Source organism: Hydra vulgaris, chromosome 12, assembly GCF_038396675.1.
Source record: "Hydra vulgaris chromosome 12, alternate assembly HydraT2T_AEP".
NCBI classification, from domain to species: Eukaryota; Metazoa; Cnidaria; class Hydrozoa; order Anthoathecata; family Hydridae; genus Hydra; species Hydra vulgaris.
Window position 1 is genome coordinate 68,527,501 of NC_088931.1, and position 24,744 is coordinate 68,552,244.

The 24,744-nt window shown below is 25.6% G+C and overlaps 1 protein-coding gene across 2 annotated transcripts in view; it reads right to left on the minus strand.

The window, feature by feature from the left end:
• The window catches only part of LOC136088953 (uncharacterized), a 149,970-nt gene that overhangs the window by 79,051 nt on the left and 46,175 nt on the right, over nucleotides 1-24,744 (minus strand). For both annotated transcript variants that reach the window (XR_010642664.1, XM_065814239.1), the window contains exon 6: nucleotides 11,414-11,703. Coding sequence is in view for 1 of the 2 variants with exons in the window: in XM_065814239.1 (XP_065670311.1) it covers nucleotides 11,414-11,703 (290 nt within the window). In the remaining variant the exon portion in view is untranslated. The remainder of the gene's footprint in view (nucleotides 1-11,413; nucleotides 11,704-24,744) is intronic.

The window sequence follows — 24,744 nt, forward strand, 5'->3', positions numbered from 1 at the left end:
TTTAAATCTCCCAATGCTCATTGTCCAACTGTTTGGAAGAAAATGAAGCTTATAATTTTCTTGCATTTATTATATAATCATTATATAAATATAACTGACCGGACTCTACCTCTAAATCATTTAACACTTTTTTTACAAATGTTACTCGTTAACTCAAATACAATATTCATTCGTCTTAAATATCCAAATTTACATAGTTTACTAATATCTCCAACAAAAATTCCTGACAAAATTTTCATCTTTTATACCTAAATTGAGCCTAAAAAAATCATTGGGTCCAAACAGCATTTCTACAAACAATTGTATAAATTTTAACTATGAATTTTTAAATATTCTTATGAATCTATTTAATTATTTTGTTCTATCCTAATGTATAAAAATCTCTAAACTTTCATGCACTAACTATAAACTTATTTCTCTTTTATCTAATATTAGTAAGCTTCTTAAAAAAATTGTGTATTCTAGAGTGTACTCTTTTTTAAACTCATTTAATTGTTTAAATGGTTTTCAATTAGGTTTCCAATCAAAACATTCTACATACATAAATAAATATAACAAAAAAAATCAAAAAAGCTCTTGATACTGGTCATTTCGTTTGTGGTGTTTTTATCAATTTACAAATAAATTATGGAATTTGTGGTATTGTAAATAACTGGTTTTGATCTTATTTTTCAGGTGGAAAACAATTTGTATGTATTAATGGTTTTATTTCTAGTAATGTATCTGTTTTGTGTAGTTTTCAATAAGATTCTGTTCTTGGTCCTCTTTTGTTTTTAATCTACATTAACGGACAAACCAACTCTGTTCACTTCTCTTCAATTCATCTGTTTGCTGATATACAAATCTCTTGCAAATCAACAAATTGTATCATTCGTTATGTAAAAATGTAAATTCGGATCTAAAAGACATATTTCACTGGTTAAAAACAAAAAAAACTGTCAATAAAGTTACACTAAAGAATATTTAATAAGCATAATTCTCATCTAATCTCAGCTATTGATGTCAAATTTGGGGTCAAGTTGAAAACTATTGCATTAACAATTTGCTATCATCTTGGCGTCAATTCATTAGAATAATAAACTTCACACTATTTAAATCAGATACATCAGAGTCCTTTAAAAAACTTCAAACTCCAACATTTCCAGCGTTAGTAAAGTATGTTAATCTTCTTTTTGTTTTTGACTCCTTATATAAAAGTTTATTATCTTCCATCAGAAAATTGTTAACAGAAAGTAGGCTAGTACATTGCTACTCTACTAGAAATATATACAATGGAAAAATAAAAGTACCATTTTTTAAAACCCAGAAGTATGGTAAACAATCTATTGTCAATTAGTGCATCTGAGAATGAAACAGGAGCCTTGTATGCATTTTGAATGAGTTCAAAAAACTACATCTTAAAATACCTTTTCTTTATCTTAAACAAAACCAATTTTAAAAAATTGATAATGATAGGCATTATTTGTACGCGCATGCACCTAATTTATTCTAATTTGCATGCGTGGATTTAAACATGAGTTATTGTAAATTATTTTGAATATTTCACCTAAAAATCTATTTCAATTTAATTATGTTTTTAAATAATTTTAATTATTTTAAATTCCCTATTTAAATAAATATTATAATACTTTTTTTTTAAAAGAATGCCTGCCCAAACCTAAACCCTCAGTCAATGTATGTACACTGTGCCTGTCCTAATTTAAGTCAGCCGATGTATGTACAATCCACTGTGATTACGGCTATTTCAATCAATATATGTATGCATTGATACACTTTTTCTATAAAAATTTGAAAAATAAAAATAAATAGTAAACATAACTATAAATAAACAACAAAATAAACTATGAATAACTATAAATAAACAACAAAAACATAACTATAAATAAACAACAAAAACATAACTATAAATAAACAACAAAATAAAAATGTAAAACTACTTAAAAATAAAACATTAAATCAAAAAAACAAAATTTCCATCAGAACGATTTGAAACCGGAACCCTGTTAGCAGCGCCTTATATAAGATCAATAATACATTCTCAGCATAATGCTAATAATTCAATAACATATAAAAATTAATGTATTTAAACATTGTTTGCGTACAAATAAGATTTCTATTGTGTGGTCATAATTTGTAGGCAAGTAAAATTATGACTTTAAAAATTAAAAAGAAAAAGAAAAATACTATTTTAATAGATAAAGATATAGATCCCCTATCAAAAGAAATTGCTAATAGACCAACTTAAGTTTTGCTATTTTAATTGAAAATCTATGTTATCATAAAAAGTTATTTAAAAAGGAATTTCAAAACATTTTAATATATATTAAATATTTTAATATTTATTTTAAAAAAACAGAAGAAAAAAAAAGAATCGTGTCTTTAAATGTTTTGTATGAGAGCAAATACCATTTAAATTATCTAGAATAATCTTAGTTGTTTTATTCAAAATAGTAAGCATGCATTTCAAAACAAACGCTAAACTCTTCAACATTTTCTAGTTTTATAAGTTATCAAGCAAATTTTTTTTTTAATAAAACTTAGTATATATTAATTATAATATCAATAAGGTATTTATAATTCCCTAAATTATTATCCATCAATTTTGTTGTTGCAGACATGCAAATCAACAACAAAAAATCTATATTTATTCTTATTTCAAATATTGTTTTGCAAAAAAATTGTTGTAATTTGAGTTTAGAAACAAAAATACCTTAAAAAGTTGATCCTCTTACCCTGAATCTGAAAGCAACAAGATAATGAAATAAATTATTTGACTATTTTGCACTAAATTTAAATTCGTTCAAAGATTTAAAATTTCATCTAATATGGTAATAATTTTAGGAAAACTTTAGATTCTGAAAATGATGATGATGATCATCATCATCATTAAAGAATAAAAATATATACACAATGGATAATATGTACATATTTATATATATATATATATATATATATATATATATATATATATATATATATATCTATACACACATGTTTATATATATATATATATATATATATATATATATATATATATATATATATATATATATATATATTTATATATATATATATATATATATATATATATATATATATATATATATATATATATATATATATATATATATATTATATATATATATATATATATATATATATATATATATATATATATATATATATATATATATATATATATATATATATATATATATATATATATGGCACTAGACAACTAATTTTCTCAAAGGTCGACTGAAAATATGTTAGTGAAAACTAATGTTACTTAACTTAAAATAATTGCTATTACATATTGTAATGTATAAGTACTAGTTTCTATCAGAATTAAAATAGTTACATTCAAGTACATTAAAAAACTACATAAAATATCTTTTTAAAAATAAAATTAAAGATAAAAATTGTGATAAACTAAAGAAAATCGCTTATAAGAGTTTTAGACAAAAAAAAAGTTAAATAATTGAACTAATAATGGAAATTTAATTTTAATAAGTGAAAATGATCTAATATTTTTTCAGAACAATTTCTTTAGAGAATACAAATAGTACAGATAAATAAAAATAGTTTAAATAGATATATAAAGAGTAATGAAAACTAGATTTAGGGCCATTCCATATGAAATCATCCACAAAAAAAATTGTCACCAATATGTCTAAGCATTGTTTTATTTTTACCTTACTTGCAGCAAAAATTTCAGTTAAAAATATACACGGGTTGTTGAGATATTGTTAGTTAAAAAATGCTGATTTGGCATTTTTGTTGGTTATCTGGAGAGACAAATCATTTTTGACATATAATTTCTTGATAATGGTTTGGAATATTTTAGTAAATTTTGGAACTTTAGCTCGAGGAATTATAAAAAACTACTCTTTGGACTTAATAGTCTCAAGAAATGCCTTGTTTATCCAATATTTTTTTTAAATTATTGACTTTTATATTAATGATTTTGGAGCTAAAATGGCTTGTCACCCAAAATTGGCTTTCATCCAAAATGGCTGTCACCCAAAATTGCGGGCAAAAATTTTGATTGTATATCATTACTTTATTTTAGGTCTACTGTAAAAAATTAGATTCATATATTGTCTCTCTAATATTTGATTAAAATAAACACTCAAAAATAACTGGTCCACGTGGTTGCTTAAATCTGACTTTGATATCAAGTTCATCTATATTTTCAGCAATCCCCATCCAACAAAATTCATCATAAAAATATGCAGTATACTCTATTTTTTTAAATATTTAATCAAATCTCTTTATTACTTTTGTTTTATGGAATAATATCAAATACTTTAGTATGTGTATCCAAACTTGTTTTTTCCAAACTTATTGTATTTAAACTTATTGGAATAAAATGATGATACATCCATGTGCCAGGAACTGTTCTACCATCTAAATATCTTTTTTCTAAATTTGCCTAGGTCTTTAAAATAAAATAACTTTAAACAAATGCTAGTTATTTTAGTTTTACAAAAAGATTACATTAAATAAACACCTAAAATCTGCCTATTAGTTACTTGTTTTAGACTTTTTTTTAACAAATTACTCTTTTAACAGTCCCACCAATACCATCATGGAAAATTTACCATTGCTGGTAGCAAAAAACACCCATTCATTCATTCAGCATTTAAATTAAAGTCACTTCTGTGATGACAAAGATTGATAAAGTTTTTAAAGTTTTAAAAATTGTGCTGCACAGCTAACAGAAAAATACTTCACACATGATACATCTGGTAGTTTTTCTTTGATATGTTTAGTTATATCTTGCTGAATCTTATAAACAAACTCTGTGAAGTGATTAACATCTTCTAAAAGATATTTAAAGATTTTTGTTTGAGAAATGTTTTTTCTTGAAAATAAATTACAATTGTAAAAAGTGAACACTGATTTCTGCTCCAGTGATAACTTTGAGCTTCATCTTGGACAATAAATTGATAATTTTCAACAAAATCTCCTAAAATTAAACATGAATCTACTTTGTGTTTTTGCTAAAAATCAATGGGTGGTAAGGTTGTCATTGCTGTCATGTAAAAAATCATTAAACTCATTTAGTGGCAATAATTGTAACAGTAGTGTTGTATCAGTACTCTGCTATTGTTTGAATACTACTACTAGCTCATGGTCTATAAACTCATGCACTAAATATTTTTTTAATGTTTGAATACCAGGACATAACTTTTAGAATCTGAATTTGACATTAGGATAGTCTTTCTTAAATGTAACATATAATTCATAAAGATTGAGAAGTAAAAACTTTTTTGAACATGTTGATTTTTCTTAACACTAACAAAATCTTTTTTTCCTGGCATATTTCTTGAAAACGCATCATTTTGATAAAAGTTTATAACTAAGAGGGTTACTCTGAAAGAAAGGGTTTGAAATTTATTTTCCTGGCATTGATAGAACCCCTTGCTCATTTTTAACATGCCTTGAAGTTTGAACAAGATACTCAAACACTTCAAATTAACTTGATATCTTTTTACGTGTTCATGATTCTATGATTCTGGTGCAAGTGTTAACATTTGCACTTTATTGCAATTAGAGTCAGTTACAAAAATTTTTTTTTTTGATTTCATACACTAAAATATCTAGCTCATGATCTTTCATCATATTGTTAGAAATGGTGCTGGTTGTTTTTGCTGTTAATGAAGCTTCATCAATATTATATGCTAATAAAACTATTTTTGCAACTGTCAGTAGTATTGCCAAACTTTTACATTTTGCAGTTTTTTGAAACACTTTTCAATTTGACTGGTGAAATCCCAAGCAATTCTATAGAGGTATCAAACGTAATCTTTTTCTTACTTCTTGATTACTCCTGTAAACCATTCCATTCCTCCTGTGAACTAAAATCTTTATCAGTTTCTACTGCTTTTGCAGCAATTTGCTGCAGAATTTTCAACCTTTAATTAAATGTTTAATGTCAATAAAACATTTTTTTAGTAACCCTTTACCAAGTCTAAAGACTTTTTAAATTGACTAAAGACTCTTTACATTGTCTAAAAACACATTAATCACACAGAAATCTTTATGCTGCCTAAAACTTTAAATAAGTTTTAAATTAGTCATGAACCTCAATTAAAAACATTTTAATTAACATATAAGCTATAATAAATATTATCTTCATAATTTTACTCTCAAAATAATTTCATAGAATCATTCATGATAACAGCATACACTTTTGATTGAACTAAATTTTTCTTTTAAATTTGCTCGCCACATTATTTCTTCTAGCTATTGACATGAAAGATCATTGAGTTGAATAAAACCTTGTTTTCTAGAAAATCCAGTTATGTGGCAATGAATGTTGAGAGTTTTTCCAATGTCAAATTTCTCCAAATTTATTTTATTGTTTTTGATATCACTAGCTAAAAGAAAAACTAAACAATAAAATTTTGCTTATACTATGATTTTTAAAGAGAATCTAAACTCAATCTTTCAAAAATCATAGTGTTTATTCCAAAAATATTCTAAAGTGTTAGGCATTTAACAATTTGAAATAAATAATGAAAACGGACTCAAATGCCATAAAACTGTTTATCAAGTTTGAAATACAAGCAAAATTATTTGAAAATTCAAAAACATTTTTTTTATAATGTTTCTAAATTCTTTTTATATAAATAGTTTATTACTATTAATTCATTTTTACGTAATAAAATAATCTTGGGAGATGAGATGTTACCTCTACCCTATTCACCCTTCATATGTCCATGACTATGAATATGTCCTGTACTAGTTGTTAAATAACACTATATTGAAGTTTCAATTGAAAATTTTTTCCAAATTCTGAAAAGACTTTATTTTTGAGTGCTTACTTTAATCAAATATTAGAGATACAATACATAAATCTATTTTTTCAGTAGACTTAAGATAAAGTAATGATATAAAATCAAAATTTTTTTCATAATTTAATAGTAATTTATGAGACAATAGCTTTGAAAAAAATTGGAAAAAGACATTTCATTAGGCTATCAAGTCCTAAGAGTTTTTTTTGAATTCCTCGAGCAAAAATTTATTAGGGTTCAAAATATTAGGAAAATCCTCTGAACCATTATCAAGAGATTACATGTCAAAGTTACTTTGTTATCTCTTCAGATAAACAGAAAAATGCTGAACTAGCATTATTCCAATTGAAAATATCCCAACAACTGCTGCATATTTTTAAATAAAATTTTCACAGTTGTTATTTATTTAATATAGACTGCAAATGATGTAAAAATAAAGCAATTCTCAGACATAAGGGTGACATGGTCTGGATGACTTCATATGGAATTACCCTTTACAAAAAAAAAACTTTTTAAATCTTTTTATTAACCAAATTAATTAAATACATTATAAAAAAATCATATAACTTAATATACATATAAAACAAATTTTTGGTAAACAATCATTGGCATTGTGTTAAGGTCAGTTTGCACTTTTTCCTTTTTTCTTCTTGTCTATTTTTTCTACAGGAACAAGATAGGTAAAGGAAAAAAATTAATTTGAGAATGTTTTCTTCGAAAAAATGAAAATTTATACTAAGCATGCTCACGCGATTACTTCACTTTTCCGTTTTCTGTTTTTGTAGAAAAAAGGATGAGTGGAAACTTACATTAAAAGTGTTGTTTCATATGTGTAGAATGTACACTCTGTGACATAACCTTTTTTTTTTTTTTTAAAACATCTTCACTTTCAGCAAGACTGCTGAAAGTGAAGATGTTTTTAAAAAAAAATACTATTAGAGTTAGAAGTTATTGATCAAGTTTATAAACCAAGATATTGACTAACAAAAAATTTAAAAGATTGCAAATTATATGAATCAGGAAGACAAGATGAAGAGAGCAAATTCCAAAGAACTTATGTTTGAGGAAAAAAACTAGACAAATAAGAATTTTTAAGCACTTAGGAACAGTCAAAGTAAAAGGATAAGACTTAATTGAATGACCAGTAACACAAGAATGAATTTTAGTAGATTACACAAGAGATGCTAGCTCTTTAGAGTAGCGCACATTATAGTATTTTTAGAAAAGAGAAAGAGGAGCAAAATGACAACAATGTGATAATAGTTTAAGGTTGGCTGCAAGAGCAGATCCAACTAGGTTTAAAATGCGTTTTAGTACTTTGTCTAAAAGAGAAAGGGCATCATTCAAAGAACTGCTCCAGATACGGTAACAGTATTCTCTACAAGGATAGATTAGAGATTTATAGAAATAAACAATAGAATCCAGAGTTTAAATAAATGAATAAATATAACGCTTATAATTATAACGCTTTTAAGATAGAAAATAAAAAACAATTTTCTCAATTACATTAACTCAATTATAGCTTTTAAAATATGAATATCCTTTGTATTTTTATTAAATACAGCGGAGAAAATAGAATTAGCCTCACCATGTGCTGATCCAATATTTTGTAAATCTGTAAACAAGTTTGTGCGGTACAACTTTTGTATCCACACACATATAATTACTGTTACAAACAACAACTTTTTAGATTATAATATAGCATAATTAAATTGCGGAACATTTGATAAAACCATAAAATGTATAATACTTGATATTTGCGGTAACAAATAGAATTAGCCTCATCAATAATTATTTTCAGTTTACTTGTATATTTTGATCTGGTGATACGCATTTGTGAGTTAGTTTTTTATTATTATTTGTAAGTTAAACAAAGACTGTGAAATCAGTGCTCATAAAGTTTTTAACATTTGGTTTTTGATACCTTTATTTGAAATGGGACGTGGTAAGCGTTTAACGAATGAAGAATTAGCAGTAATCAAAGCATACAAAGATACAGGCTTATCTAATCGGGAAATTGCAAAGAAAATTAAAAGATCTCCAAAAGTGGTTAACAATTACTTCAAGATTGGCGTTAATTATGGAGCCTATAAGGGAAGTGGTGGCAAACGTAAAATTGATAATCGTACTAAACGAGTTATTGTACGTCGTGCTGCTGCTCAGCACATGACTGCATCTCAAATTCGTGCTGATTTACAATTACCTGTATCTGTTCAACGTGTGAGACAAATCTTACATGAAGATCCAAACACAGTTTGGAAAAAGCGTAAACCAAAACCAAAACTTAATGCTCGTCATAAAAAAGTTAGATTACAATTTGCGAAAGAACACATGTCTTGGCAAGAAGAGTGGCATCAAGTTCTCTTCAGTGATGAAAAAAAGTTCAATCTAGATGGTCCTGATGGCTATCAATATTACTGGCACGATCTTCGAAAAGAGAAAGAAACTCGGATGAGTCGTAACTTTGGGGGTGGAAATGTTATGGTTTGGGGGGCTTTTTCCTTTGCTGGAAAACTTCCACTGGCATGGATTTCAACAAAAATGAATTCACAGGACTACATTGACTTATTAGAAATAAGTTTACTTGAACATGGTGAGGAATTGATGGGTGAAACTTTCACTTTCCAACAAGATAATGCTACTATCCATAATTCAAAGCTTACAAAAGCTTGGTTTAGAGAAAAAAATATTCACGTAATGGAATGGCCCGCACGTAGTCCAGACCTTAACCCAATTGAAAATCTATGGGGAATACTTTCTAGAAAGGTTTATGAAAATGGTAAGCAATTTGAATGCACTTTGGAGCTGAAAACTCGTATCAGAGAAGCTTGGAATGAAATATCTATAGAAACTATCCAAAATCTTGTGACTAGTATGTCAAACCGCATATTTGAAGTCATTAAAAATTCAGGAAGCTATACTAAATACTAAATGAGCGAAAAAACAAAATATTTTCTTTATTTTTTGTATATAACGCTAATGAGGCTAATTCTATTTTCTCCACAAATTGAATATTTTTAATTTTTTTTCCATTTGGAATTAATTAAGCATACCAATTTATAAACTTTTTAGTTGTAGTAGAAGTAACAAGAAATATGGTAGATTTCATAATTGTTTACCTGCAATTTTTGTTAAATTAGAACAAAAAATAAAGGTGAGGCTAATTCTATTTTCTCCGCTGTATAAAAAACTATATATATATATATATATATATATATATATATATATATATATATATATATATATATATATATATATATATATATATATATATATATATATATATATATATATATATATGTATATATATGTATATATATATATATGTATATATATATATATATATATATATATATATATATATATATATATATATATATATATATATATATATAAATATACAGTATAAAAATTTTTTGTAATTTAAAAAACCTGAATTTAAATAAACATGATTACATTATAACATAAAGATTTTTCTACATTGTTGCATGCCGTTTTGAGATAATTTAATAAATTGTAGTAGCAAAAAAGCTTATGTCAATAAATATGAAAAGCAAACAAAAAGAATTTTATGTCAAAAATTCCATTATGCTAAAGTGTTGAGCTTTTTTAATTTAGTATAAGGCTTGACATTCTTTATTGGAGTTAATCAATAATAAATATAGCTATTGTCTGCTAATAAATAAACTAATTATTGGAACTAATTAGTAATGTAAATTATATTGAAATTTATTACATAGATTAGCTACATTTAACCCAAACTTTAAAGCTAATTTAAAAAAAACAAAAACAAAAAAAAACAATCTTCTTTAGAAGTAGAAAAATGAAGCAAATTTTAAACTTAGCTATAAAACTTAGTGGATTACATGCAATATAAATACTCTGGTTTTTTGCTCTGGTTATCTCCATAAAGACTTCTCATAGAGCAACATAGAGGAAATATTAACAAAGAAGTTCCTGCTGTCTTTCTTTATCCAATTTTATCTATTTCATGCCAGTATCATATCAATGAAGAACATATAACTGCATACAACGTACATTGATATTGTCAAAAAAAAAGAGAAGCTAAATTCTGTGTTATTTCAGCACAGCTACTATATACATATATACGTATATATATATATGTATATATATATATATATATATATATATATATATATATATATATATATATATATATATATATATAAATATATATATATATATATAAATATATATATATATATATAAATATATATATATATATATATATATATATATATATATATATATATATATATATATATATATATATATATATATATGTACACACTTTAATATAACCAATTTTTTTTTAATTTTAGAAGTTAAAATTTTAAAAATTTTAACCCATTTAAATGTATTTGTAAATATAGATTTTTATATACACATTTTTATACAGGTCATATTTAATCAAAATAAACAAAACCATTTTGTAAAGAATCAATTTTCACTTTTTTATAAAAATGTAGTTTTATAGTTCTTGTTTTCAAATGTTAAAAATGTTTTAATAAAGAATTGCTCAAACACCAGATTGTGACATAATATTATGACATTAAAAAATCAATGTGTTTAAAAAATAAACAACTTACACCAACTAATTCTTTATCTAAATTATCTTGTGTACCAAGAAAAACCAAATAACTTAAAACAACATTATTTCTATTCTTTTTTTCATCAGAACCTTTTATTGCCACACCACTAATACTCATCACATGTTTCATATCAATTTGTATATACAGTTCTTTGTCATGATAGGCATAAAAATCACCAGACCCACTATACATGCGTGTTTGTGATACACCACCATATGAATTGGCACTTACAAAAATCTGTGAGTCTAAAATTATTTGACTTTCCATTCCAATTTCTTCTAAAGGATCTGCATAAAATATAATACAAAAAACTTAAGAAACACGCTTATATTATTAAAACAAAAAAGCAATAAGTTAATAAAAAAAAACTATAAATAAAATTAAAACCTATTATAATAATCTATAATAGAGTCAAATATATCTCTAGCCCATTTTTTTAACTATGTGCTTAAAGTACATCTTGTGTAAAAAAGTATAACTGTTAATACCATTTAATATTTAATAATAGTTTGGCTTCTTCTAGCTCCACTCATGTAACTATTATTTTATAAATTACAATTTTAAATTTTACATATGGCAAATAAATAAAATAATCATGTCTCAATAATATTAAGAGGCTGCTTGTTGCTAAACCACAGGGACTTTAAAAAAAAAAAAACCATGATATCTAAAATCAAATCTTGATAACGTCTACAAAAAAAAAGGAAAAATATTTCAGTTTGCAATTTCTTTTACCCAGACTATAAATACAAAGATCATATCTAATGAACAATTTTATAATTGTTGTTTACATTAATTTTGAAACAGGTGCCCAGTGAGTCAAAATCGAAAAAAAAAAGTGGCATTACAAAATAATTGCAAACAGCTAACAAATCGAATTATAATGTAACTAATAATAAAAGATAAATATTGTTTTTTGATTAACTTTTAAAGATTAACCAATTTTTGTACCTTATTATTCTTAGAAGTCTTAAATTAATAAAATACCTTTTACTTTCTTCTTTTTTATTAGAAATATTACGCACAAAATGGTTGCTTTAGTGTCACACTTTGAAAGTTGATTTAAGGTTAAATCAACTTTCAAAGTTTGTGTCACAATTGTGTCATAACTGGGCTACAAAATAAATTTGTAGCCAAAATATGACACAATTAAAAAAAAAAAATTTTTTAATATCAAATGTAAAATTTTGTACTAATTGTTTTTATAAACTTTGAATCTAATTTAAACATACAAAGGTTTTCAATCTTCTAATTCAACTAGCCTAGGTTCACATTAGCAAGATTATCAAATACTAACAAGACTATCAAATTTTTTTTATTGTTATTATCTTATTATCAACAGAAGAGTAACTGCATTGATTATTGTTTTACATAAAAATTTGATATCCTGGTACACCTGGTCTATGTTCGAAACTTATGTAAGACTATACTAAATTTTATTAACAATATAAAAGTAAAACAAAAGTTAAATTTGTTGCTGATCTTTACTATTCACACAATTTCTATTGCATATTGTTAATTAGCACTAAGCACAATCTTTTTTATATAAATGAGCGCATGTGTGTATGGATTTGTGTATATAAAAATGGATATATATATATATTATATATATATATATATATATATATATATATATATATATAGAGAGAGAGAGAGAGAGAGAGAGAAAGAGAGAGAGAGAGAGAGAGAGAGAGAGAGAGAGTAACTGATATATGTGTATATGTGTATATATGTATGTGTGTATATGTATATATGCACATGTGTATAGTGTATATATTGTGTTTGTTATATTCTATATTAATTTATTAGTGTAAATTCTATACTGATTTATATAGTTGCTTTATTCTGATAAATTTATATTCCATCTATATTATAAGTTTGTGTACTGATATATAGTTTTATACTTATATAGTCTAATACTTAAAGTATACAAATACTTATTATAACTTAACAATATTAGTGTGTTTACCAATATCATAAAATTATATTTCTTATTATTAATTTATATTTTATTTTTATATTTCTTAATTACCCCTATACACCTAAAAACAAATATCACTTAGTTTTCTGAACTTATATTTTCAGTTATGACTATAAAATACAGTTTCTCTTTTTAACTTTGTTTAAAATATTATTAGAAAAAGATAGTATATATACATACTATATACACAAAAAAAATATTAAACAAACAAATTGACTTACAACTACAAACCTATTCCATTAAATCCTATGCTTTATCATTTCAGTTTTGCTTTATCATTTCAATTTATCGCTTTATCATTTTGTTTGCAATATCTCTATATGCTTAGAAACTTCTAATAGACTTATATGTAAATAATAAATATTAATTTATAAAACGTGGTATTAAAACAATCCTGCAAACTATGCAAAAAAAAATGTATCCAAAAACCATAGAGTCATCTAATGTGACTGCTGCTCTTTTTGGATTCACACATAGTGCAACTAATTAATAAGCACACATATAACATTATCTCCAATGACTCTTTAGAATGGTATTGCTCTGACTGTTTTTCCAAAAATATACCATTTAGTAGCCTTTACAATCAAGAACTTAAGCTTACACTTTCATGCAAGAACCTTCCACTAAAGTTATTAAAATCTTTAAGTCTATATAAAGCTATGAATAATGTATATAATCCAACTATTATTTGTAAATGTCTTGATGTTACTGAATTCAATAATTCTTTAAATCCTGATACTGATATATATCTTTATCTTAATACTGCTTCCTCGCCACAATCTCTGACAATCTATCTGACTATCGACAATCTCTGTAGCCTTATTGGTACTCTTAACACTTCCCCTATAGTGATAGGAATTACTGAATCAAATTTATATATAAGACTCAAATATAACTGATATTACCATAAATTGATTTAAAGCTGAACATTGCCTATTGAGTCAAAAAAAGGTGGGGCTCTTCTGTATCTAAGCTCTGATCTTAACTATGTAGTTCGTGATGATCTTACAATATATGCCTCAAAATTTCTCAAATCAGTTTTTGTTGAAGCTATCAACCCTCATAAAACCAATACTTTAATTGGCTGTATACATCGCTACCCAACATTAAATCCAAAAGAATTCATCGCAAATCATTTAACTCCTTTACTTAATAAAAATAAGATATAAAAAATAAAACATTTTATTAATGGGTGATTTCAACATGGACTTAATTAGTTATAAAGAAACTCGTATTGTTTTTAATTATCTCCAAACATTATGCTCTTGCTTGCTTCTCCCAACCATTATTCTTCTAACACATATAACTTCAAAAACCATAATTCTCATTGATAATATTTTTATAAACTCCTATTCCCCTGAAACAATCTCTGGCAACCTAGCAATTTCTATTTCAGACCACATGGCCCGGTTTCTCTGTATTCCTGGAATTACCCCCCAAAAAAAAGAATATAAAAATCTCTCGAAGATGCTTCAAAAACATTGATACTGACACCTTTAAACAAGATATATATAGTATGAATTGGGAGGCACAAATAAAAGACGACGATATAAATAAATCGATAAGTTTTTTAAATACATTTAGACAGACATGCTCCCTACAAAGTTTTAACAAAAAAACAAATTAAACTTAAATCTAAACCATGGATAACCGCTGGTATTCTTAAATCCATCTCAACCAAAAATATCATTTATAAAAAATTTGTCAAATCAAACAATATTAATACAAGAAATCTACTCTTTGATAAATTTAAGTTGTCTAGAAATAAAATAAGCAACTTACTTTAACAATCCAAAAAAATGTGTTATATTTCCTTTTTCAACAACAACCTAAACAGCATTAAGAGAACTTGGAAAGGAATAAAAGAAATTATCAACATTAGACCTACTATATACAATAACTCTTTCAACCTCAAAATAAATGATAAAGTCATCTCTGATCCAACCATAATTGCTAATATTTTTAACAATTACTTTGCTACTATCAAAGAGAATGTAACAAACAAACGAATTATCCCTAAATGTGATTTTAGAGACTTTCTAAAATATCCTAATGTAAGTTCTTTTTTTTTTTGAGCAAGTGACTGAAGTTGAGATGTCGAGTCTCATAATAAAACTTCACAACAAAAAAAGTCTGGGCCCAAACAGCCTTCCCACATTTATTCTTAAGCTTATTCCAAACATAATAACAAAGCCACTATCCATAATGATAAATAACTCATTTAGAAATGGAATTTTTTCAGATCTCCTTAAGATAGCTAAAGTGACACCAATACATAAAAAAGGTTCTCTACTGGATTACTTTAATTATAGCCCAATCTCTCTTCTCGCAAATATATGCAAACTATTTGAGAAAGCTATGCACAATAGACTCTACAACTTTCTGGAGAAATTCAAGTGTCTTTATAAAAATTAGTATGGGTTTAGAAATAATCATTCAACAACTCATGCACTAATTGATATAACTAAAAAAAATCAGAACAGCATTGGACAATAAATTATTTGCATGTGGTGTTTTTGTTGATCTCCGGAAAGCCTTTGATACAGTTGATCATTCCATTCTTATTAGAAAGTTGGAGTACTACGGTATCAGAGGCACAACACTCCAATGGTTTTCTTCTTATCTTCAAAATAGAACACAATTTGTTTCTATTAATGGGATAGAATCTGAATAATTAAAAATCAACAAATGGAGTCCCACAAGGCTCTGTACTAGGACCATTGCTTTCCTTTTTTTTATTAATGATCTTAATAACTCTCTGAAGTTTTCCACTGTTTACCACTTTACTGATGACACTAATCTGCTTTTAATAAACAAATCACTTAAAAAGATAAACAAAAATATTAACCATGACTTAGCCAACCTACTCCAGTGGCTTCTATCCAATAAATTTTCACTGAATTCCAAAAAAACTGAAATTAGTTTCTTCAAATCAAGTCAAACGAAAATAAAAAAGCACCTGAATTTCAGATTAATTGGTCAAAAAATAGATCATGTTAATTTTATCAAGAATCTTGGTATCAAAATTGATTCCAATTTAAGTTTTGCATCTTAACTTCAAGACTTAGCACTGAAACTAAGCAGGTCCAACGGTATGTTGGCCAATATTCGACATAATCTTAATCTTGAAATGCTCCTTCTTGAAATGTTGTTTTTAAGTATTATATTAGATATGCTCGTCAAATATGAGGACAAACCCAATTTCTAACATTTAAAAGAATATCTCACCTCAATAATAAAGCCCTAAAAATAATATGTTTTCAGCATTTTAACTCTGATCCAAATATCCTCTACTACATATCAAAGATACTTAAATTAAAAGACCTTATTCAACACTCTAACTGTTTGTTTGTTTGGAAACAGCAAAATAAAACCTTACCTCCTTCATTTACTGATTTTTTTACTTATAAAAAAATACTTGTTACCAACTTCGATCAGCTAAAAGCTTCAAATTATCTATTATGGCCATGAATCTATTAGATATCAGAGCATATGCACATGAAACAATCTCCCTTTGCAGTTAAAATCTCTCCCTACATTTTCCAAATTCAAAAACAGTTTATTTAATTTTTTATTAAACAAGTTTTCTTCCTAATTCCTAAGCTACTCTACTGCTAACTATCTACTATCCATCTTAACTTTATTCGCTTCAATGCTGGTTTATAACTACTAATACTTGATCTTTTTTAAAATTCTTTTCTACTACTTTCTTCATTTCAATGATGATTTATTACTACTCAAACTTGCTCTTTCTTAACTTTTTCTTAAATTAATATTACTTTTTATATCACTATTTTATTTCAAACTCTCACTATTATAAATATTGCTATTTTTAGTATTGTTATTATTATTATTGTTATTATTATTAATGTTAATATTATTGTTATTATTATTATTATGATTATTATTATTATTAATAGAATTGTTATTTTTATTGTTATTATTTTGATTATTATTACCAATAACTGGAGTTATTATTGCTTATTATTATTATTACTGATACTTATATAACTATATTATTTATAATATTGTTACTGTATATTATTATAATCTACTTCTCTTTTATTGCTATATTTTAATTAGGTATATAAAAGGCTTATATTCTAGATAGATGTATAAAAGTAAATTGAATTTTTTCCTAAATATATCAAACTTCTTACTTAATTATTATTCCGTAAAGTTTTTTGTTTAAGTATTGTACTGTTTACGTTTTTTTATTTTTTTTTTAGTTACTCATTATGGTGTTTACTTAAAATTAGTATTTGTCCTTTATGTAAATATTCCATGAAATATAAAATCCATTTCAGAATACATATGATTTGATTTGATATTTTTTTTTTTGTGAAGAAATTGTTTTTTTTTTATTATTATTATTTTTTTCTCCCTATTTTAAGTTGAGGTTATCGTATCTAATTTCAGCGCATTTCTGAAATGTTTAAATCATCAAAAGATTTAAATAATTGTGCATTGCATGGTCAGCAATAGCGCTTGATCACACGCCATTCCTGTCCAAGCCTAAAAAGCATTATTTTTATAGTTATTTGCTTACTATTATTATAATTTTTAAAATTTTCATATTTGATAACATTTTATTTATAAAGAACTCTGAAAACAAATGAACTTATCTAGATAAAAATAGAAAGAAGTACAATATAACTTACAAAAAAGAACAATATAGACTTTATCTGTTAAATGAAACAATATTATAAAAATACACTGAAATAGAATTTGAAAAATTTGGTAAAATAGAAGATATATTTTCTTTGTTGTTTTCAAAAAAAAACTTGTCTAAATGACTAGAAAAAAGACAAAGAGAAACTTTTGCAAATTGAGCAAAATGAGCTAAGAGAAAACAATGAAAAAAATTAAAACTATTCTTCAATCTTAATTGGTTATCGAAATCCTTTATATTTCCATGAATTTTTATATCAAAGCATAAAAAAAGTCCATGCAAATGTTGATAGTCAGCTCAAAAATCTTAAAAGATGACAGTTTAAAAAACACACAGAGACCACTCTGTGTGCTTTTTAAATTGTCATCTTTTAAGTTTTTTTGAGAACCACTAGAGTAAAAATATCTATTAAAAACAATAAAAAACTAAACTTATAAAAATAGGTGGAAGGTACTTGAAACAAACAATTATAAATTGAAAAATATGCAAATTTCCTGGACTTTTCCAGAATTTTTCAAAATAACTAAAGAAGTCCAGGGTGGGAATCCTAAATTATAAAAATTTAAATTTACATATGTATATTAAAATTTTAATATTTGTATTTTAAAAAATATATATATATATATATACACACACATATATATATATATATATATATATATATATATATATATTTATATATGTATATATATATATATATATATATATATATATATATATATATATATATATATATATACATATATATATGTATTTTAAAATATATATATATATATATATATTATTTATATATATATATATACATATATATATATATATATATAAATATTATTATATGTATATATATATATATATATATTATTATATGTATATATATATATATATATATATACACACAAAACTGAAGTTGAACACACAACTACATTAATAAAATATGTCATATTAGTTAGTTCATATTTTAAATGATGCTAAAGCACTACATTTTTTTGAATTAAATAGCCCAGTTTTTATCATTTATATTAAAACGTTGCAATTAGTTATTAGTTCAAATTTATAGTATTTATTTTATTTTTTGTCCGATGGTTTTTATAAATTTCAAACAAATATTTTAGCTTTTAAAACTCCTTTTAAATTTATTTTATAAAAATTTTAAAGTAATAGTTATCTTAATGCTTAAGAAACCGGTACTTTTTATTACACTATTAAATTTGAGTTGCTACATAACCTTAGTTTTTGCGCTAAAAAATTTCGCTATTAAAAGTGTTAATAAAATTAATTTTAGAAAAAGTTTGAAAAGATTTATAAAAAAAATACATATTTATATAAATGTAATTACATAATATTCTTTAATAATTTAAATAAAATGGGTTTATTGTAAACACAATTAACTTTTTACTTTATTTAATAAAGTAATAAGTAAACTTAATAATTTATGTATTTAATATATTTACGTAGTAATTTATGTATTTAATAACTTTGTATTTTTATTATACATTCTTATTATATATTTAATTATGTATTTAATAATTATATAATTTATTTATTTAATATATTTTCATAATAATTTGTGTATTTAATAATTTACAAAACATTTTGCATAGTATAGTAATTTTTAAAAAACCTAATATAAATATATTTTCCTTTTCAAATTTTAGTTTTTTGAGCTTAGATTTTTTATTTTTCTTTAAGATTTTCTTTGTTTGATAATTTATCTTGATAATTTATCTAAACTTTCTTTTTATTTTCAGCGCATTTTTAAATGCCTAGAGTTGTCAAAACAAATTGCGTGGTCAAGTTGTAAAACAAAATTTTTTATGCATGGTAAAGAATGACATTCGATCATACCTCTTTAATTTTTATTGGACATGTCCATCAAACTTGAGTATTTATCAGACAAATTGCCCAGAACTTAAAAGTTCCTCTTGGAACCATGCCTTTTTATTTTTCGAAAAGGTGCAAAAATGTTTTGTTAACATAGTTAGACCTGCTCTTGCAGCTAAACTTTAACCATTGTCACATTGTTATAATATTGCTTTTCTTTCTCTTTTCTATAAATATTAAAATGGGCACTGCTCTAAAGAGCTAGTGTCTTTTGTGCTATCTACTAAAATTCATTTTCGTGTCACTCATCATTCAATTAAGTCTAATCTTTTTACAGTGACTGTTCCTAAGTGCTCAGAAAACTCTATTTTTGTCTAGTTCTTTTCCTCAAACATCAGTCCTTTGAAATTCATTGAAAATGGAAAACATCAGTCTTTTAGAATTTTTGTTTTCCTGATTCGTTTGTTAATTGTTAAACTTTATCTTTATTGTTTCAGTAACTACCAACACTAATAGTGGTTGTTTAAAATTATTTTATTCACCAGTTCTATTTGGTTTAATAGGAGAGGAAGTAGTTGGAACCTAGTTATAAAATTTAATAAATCAAATTTTGAATAAAATGCAATGAACTTGGAACTTGAATTTAAGGAGGTGAATTTAATATTTAAAAAAATACAATTACAATATTTAATAATACAGGAATTTTTGGCTTCTTGTTTCAAAAAAAATTCCTGTTTCAAAAAAAAATATCATTATTTAATAGTTGAAATTTTCTTTTACATAATTTTCATGTAGTTATGGAAACTATAGCTATTTAAAAATTATTTTTTCAACTATATATCTAAATAAGTAGAAAATTTTAATTACTAATAAAAAATTGAAAAAATTTCATTTCTGTTGCTGTTTTTTTTTGAAAATGTTAAATAAAAAACATTTATAAATAATATTTTAAAATGAGTAACCAAATTCAATAGGCAAATAGTAAAATTAGAAGTTCCAGTTTATATGTGTCTGTCTGAAGTTACAGTTTATGTGTTTATACCTGTTTATATCTATTATATGTGTTTATACAGTTATGTGTTTATATGTGTTATATGTGTTTATACAGTTTATATCTGTTAAGCGTCTGTCTGAAAATCCAGTTTATATGTGTAAAATTAGAGCAGCAAATTTTTGCCGCTAAAACAATGTAAACAAATAAATTGGCATTTCGGTTAAAAATTAATTTGTCTTTGTCAAAAAATGCCTAATTCAGCAAAAACTTGTGGTGGTTGCAGAAAATGTTTGCTTTTTGTGTTTGAAGAAAAGTGATGGCATATTAACTGATTTTTTGATTGAAAGAGTCAAAAATATTTTTAAGTGTAATTGTTATTCATGTAGAAGCAAACTACAACGACTTGATACTGTTAGTATTATTGGACAGATACCAGACTTGTACAATTTCAATTCAATTATCATTAAGCCACCTACATAATATTCTGACCAGTGTATAATTTGTAGGGTGGCCAAATTAAAGCTCAAAGAAAATCTGCCACAGATTAAGCTTGACATATTGAATCGAAACAATAAGTCTACCCTGAAACTGACTGTATCAAAGCTGTCAGTTCCAAACCTTCATCATCACAGCCAGCTGAAAAAAGATGCAGTATTTGTTTGTCAGTACTTGTGAAAGAACATCCTCACTTTAGTACTATAGATACAAGGCAAAAAATGTACAGAAACTTGCCATAGAGGACAGTAAGTGTGCTGAACAAATAGCAACTGATTTAATCTCTAAAAAAAATGCCACTTCAGGAGGTACTGTCAAACTTAGTCAAGCGAATGGAGGTAAATCTTTAAAAGTTCTGCCAGGACATTCAGCAAAGTACAAGCAGCAGCTATTTACTGCTGAAACATTGGTCCAAGTTCAAAACAATTTGTCCAATGTTGGAGTCAAAAGACTTGCATCAACTGAATGGAAAAAAGAGCTGTAGAGGCAAACGTGAAGTAAAAACTTCTGGAAAAAAATAGCAGATTTTTTCATGTCAAATGTTGTTATTCTGGATAAAGAAATGAAAAACCTAATTCAAAAAGTTGATCACTGCAAGAACTTGAATGCCTTAATCAATCAATTCTACAGTAAGAGTTACTTACATCACATCATTTAGTTAAACATGGAAATCGATGGAGGAGGTTCATTCTTGAAAATTACCCTCAGCGTAATTGATAAATATTCCAAGCAAAGTTATACTTAAGGATCATCATGTCTCCAATCAAGTTCCTCTGCCCAAGATGGTGGTGTAAAAAAAGCAGCTATTTGTTGCTGCAGCAGATAGTGTTCCTGAAACATATGAAAATCTTAGGACAATATTAAGCCTCATACAAATTAAAGATGTGTCTAACATAATTTTATGTGACATGAAAGTAGCCAACATTATATATGGTATCCAGTTTCACTCTAGCAAACACCCATGTTGCTGGTGTGATTTTGAGTCTGACAACCTTACAAACTCTGGCCAATCAAGAACATTTAGTTTTTTATGCAACAGCTATGCTGGATTCTTCTCTTAAAACTTCAATCGGCTAAGAATTATTTAAATGTTGTCAATTCTAAATTAATTAACCACCAAAAGACAATATGAGCTTATTCTTGATGTAATTTCTCTGATGGAACTCCATCTTTTTCTTGGAATCTTCAACCATATTTTCAAGCAACGCTTTGAAATATGGGATCAAGCACAAGAATGGTTGAATCTCTTGCAACTTCAAATGCAAGCATATCATGGGGGACAGTTCAATGGAAATGAATGAAACAAACTGTTGAAGAATGTTGACATTTTTCAGGGTCTTGCCCATAAGCACTGTGCATTGCAACCAACGTCTTTTGTTAATTGCTTTAGAAAGCTGTTTAAAAAGCTTGTTTTGGAAAGATTTTAAATGCCAAAATATTTCAGAATTCAAACATTCTTATTTAGATCTTGAAATTTCAGTTACTCCCAAAGTTACTCACATTAATGAATATGCTAAAAAAATTGAAACTGGGCTAGGAGTTTTCAGTGAGCAAACCACTGAATTGATGCATGCCAAATTCTTCACATCCTGAATATGGGGGACACACTTCTAAGTTGTGTTATTGATCTAAACAACAAACACATTTGAAATAAAACTGTTGTGGATTAAAAACTCTCAGGAAAAAAATCTCAGTCAGAGTATATTTTCATGTGTGTAATTACTTATTTTTGCCAGAAGATCTTCAGTCTTGATATAAAAAGAATATCACATGTCTCAAATTTGTATTGGTTTAAGCTAATTTATAAATCAGTGTATTTACATTTAGAAAAACACTGATCAGTGTATTTACATTTAGAAATACACACATCTTTTTGATTTTTTCTCCTACTAAAAAATCAAAAGAAATTTAATATACTATATTGTATATTCATATGCTAGTATTGGAATATTAGAGATATTTGTAAAATTTAAGGCAAAAAAAGCGTTTTTCTAGAAATTTTATCTGTGCAAACACTTTTTAAGAATAAAGGTTATTGGTGTATTTAGGCGGAAACTTTAAATGCAATTTTCTCCTGTAGATGTAATCAAAAGATTTTAATTTTTTCTTAAAAGTTATCCCTTTTACCTATAAAATTACCCCTCCAAGGGGTTTTCCGGGTCATTTCTGAAGAGGTTAAGACCGGTTTTTGGACAACTGCAGTGGTGAAAACTATTTGAAGCAAAGAATTTTTTTATTATTAATTTTTTTTCAAATACTTGTAACTACCAAGATATTTGATAAAGCCAATTCTTTTGCAAAAATTACATATTCCTATAACAGACCTAAGTTGCAAAAACTACATATTTCTATAACAGACCTAACTCAACCTAAAGTTGTAAATAGATTGTTTTGATGTAATGATTAGTTGGCGCAGAGATTTATGAACTAGTAGGAGTTTGAATACACAACTAACAATTTTCTGCAATAATCACAAAAACACTTTATAGAGCTTTACTGTGATGACAGTTTATTAATAGAATTGTTAGTGAAATAGGTAGCTAATTTTGTCAATCTCATTTATGTCAGCTTTTGGCATTGGGCAACTGTAAGTCAATAAGCTTTGAAAATTGATGGCTACAGCTTGTGAACACTTACTCAGATGTATATGTCAAAAAAAGAGCTGCCACAGTTGTTAAAAGATACCATTAATATCTGTCTGAAACAAACATGGGATGAGCTTTTGGATGAAATTAGTACAGAAAAAAATAAAGTAATTATTATTCAAAATTTGGAAACCAAACCTGAGAGAAAAAAAGAAACTAAACTGATTAGAGAATAAGAAAAGTTTAGACCTTAAAGATATTAGCTATTTTGATGCCAAACAAAAACATTTATTGAATTGTTTGCGCTCTATGACATAACAGAATACTGCAGTGATTATCTAAAAATTATTGAGAATGCTCTTAAGGATGTCAATTATACTAATTTAAAAAATTGGTCAGAGACAAACAATAAAAAAAATTCTTGCTGAGGGTAGTCAAATGATTCAGAAGCACTAATGAAAAACCATTTTCTAGGTTAAAGAAGCAGATTTGAAAAGTTTGGTCTTTAGTATTTTTTGTTTCTAATGATGATGAATCATCATTAAATACATGATTAGAATCAAACATATTTACTAAGATTGTTCCAAGTCCGCAGTGTAGTTTTACAAAAAAATTTCATGCCAAATGAAGTTGCTCGATGACATGAGAGTTGGCAACTGTCTATCAAGCTTATATTAAGATGCAAGGTTTGAATTTTAAATAGATTAAATAGATATGCAGGAGATTTAGTGAATCATGACGGATATCATATAAATTGCTCTTTGACGTATCACCAACCAG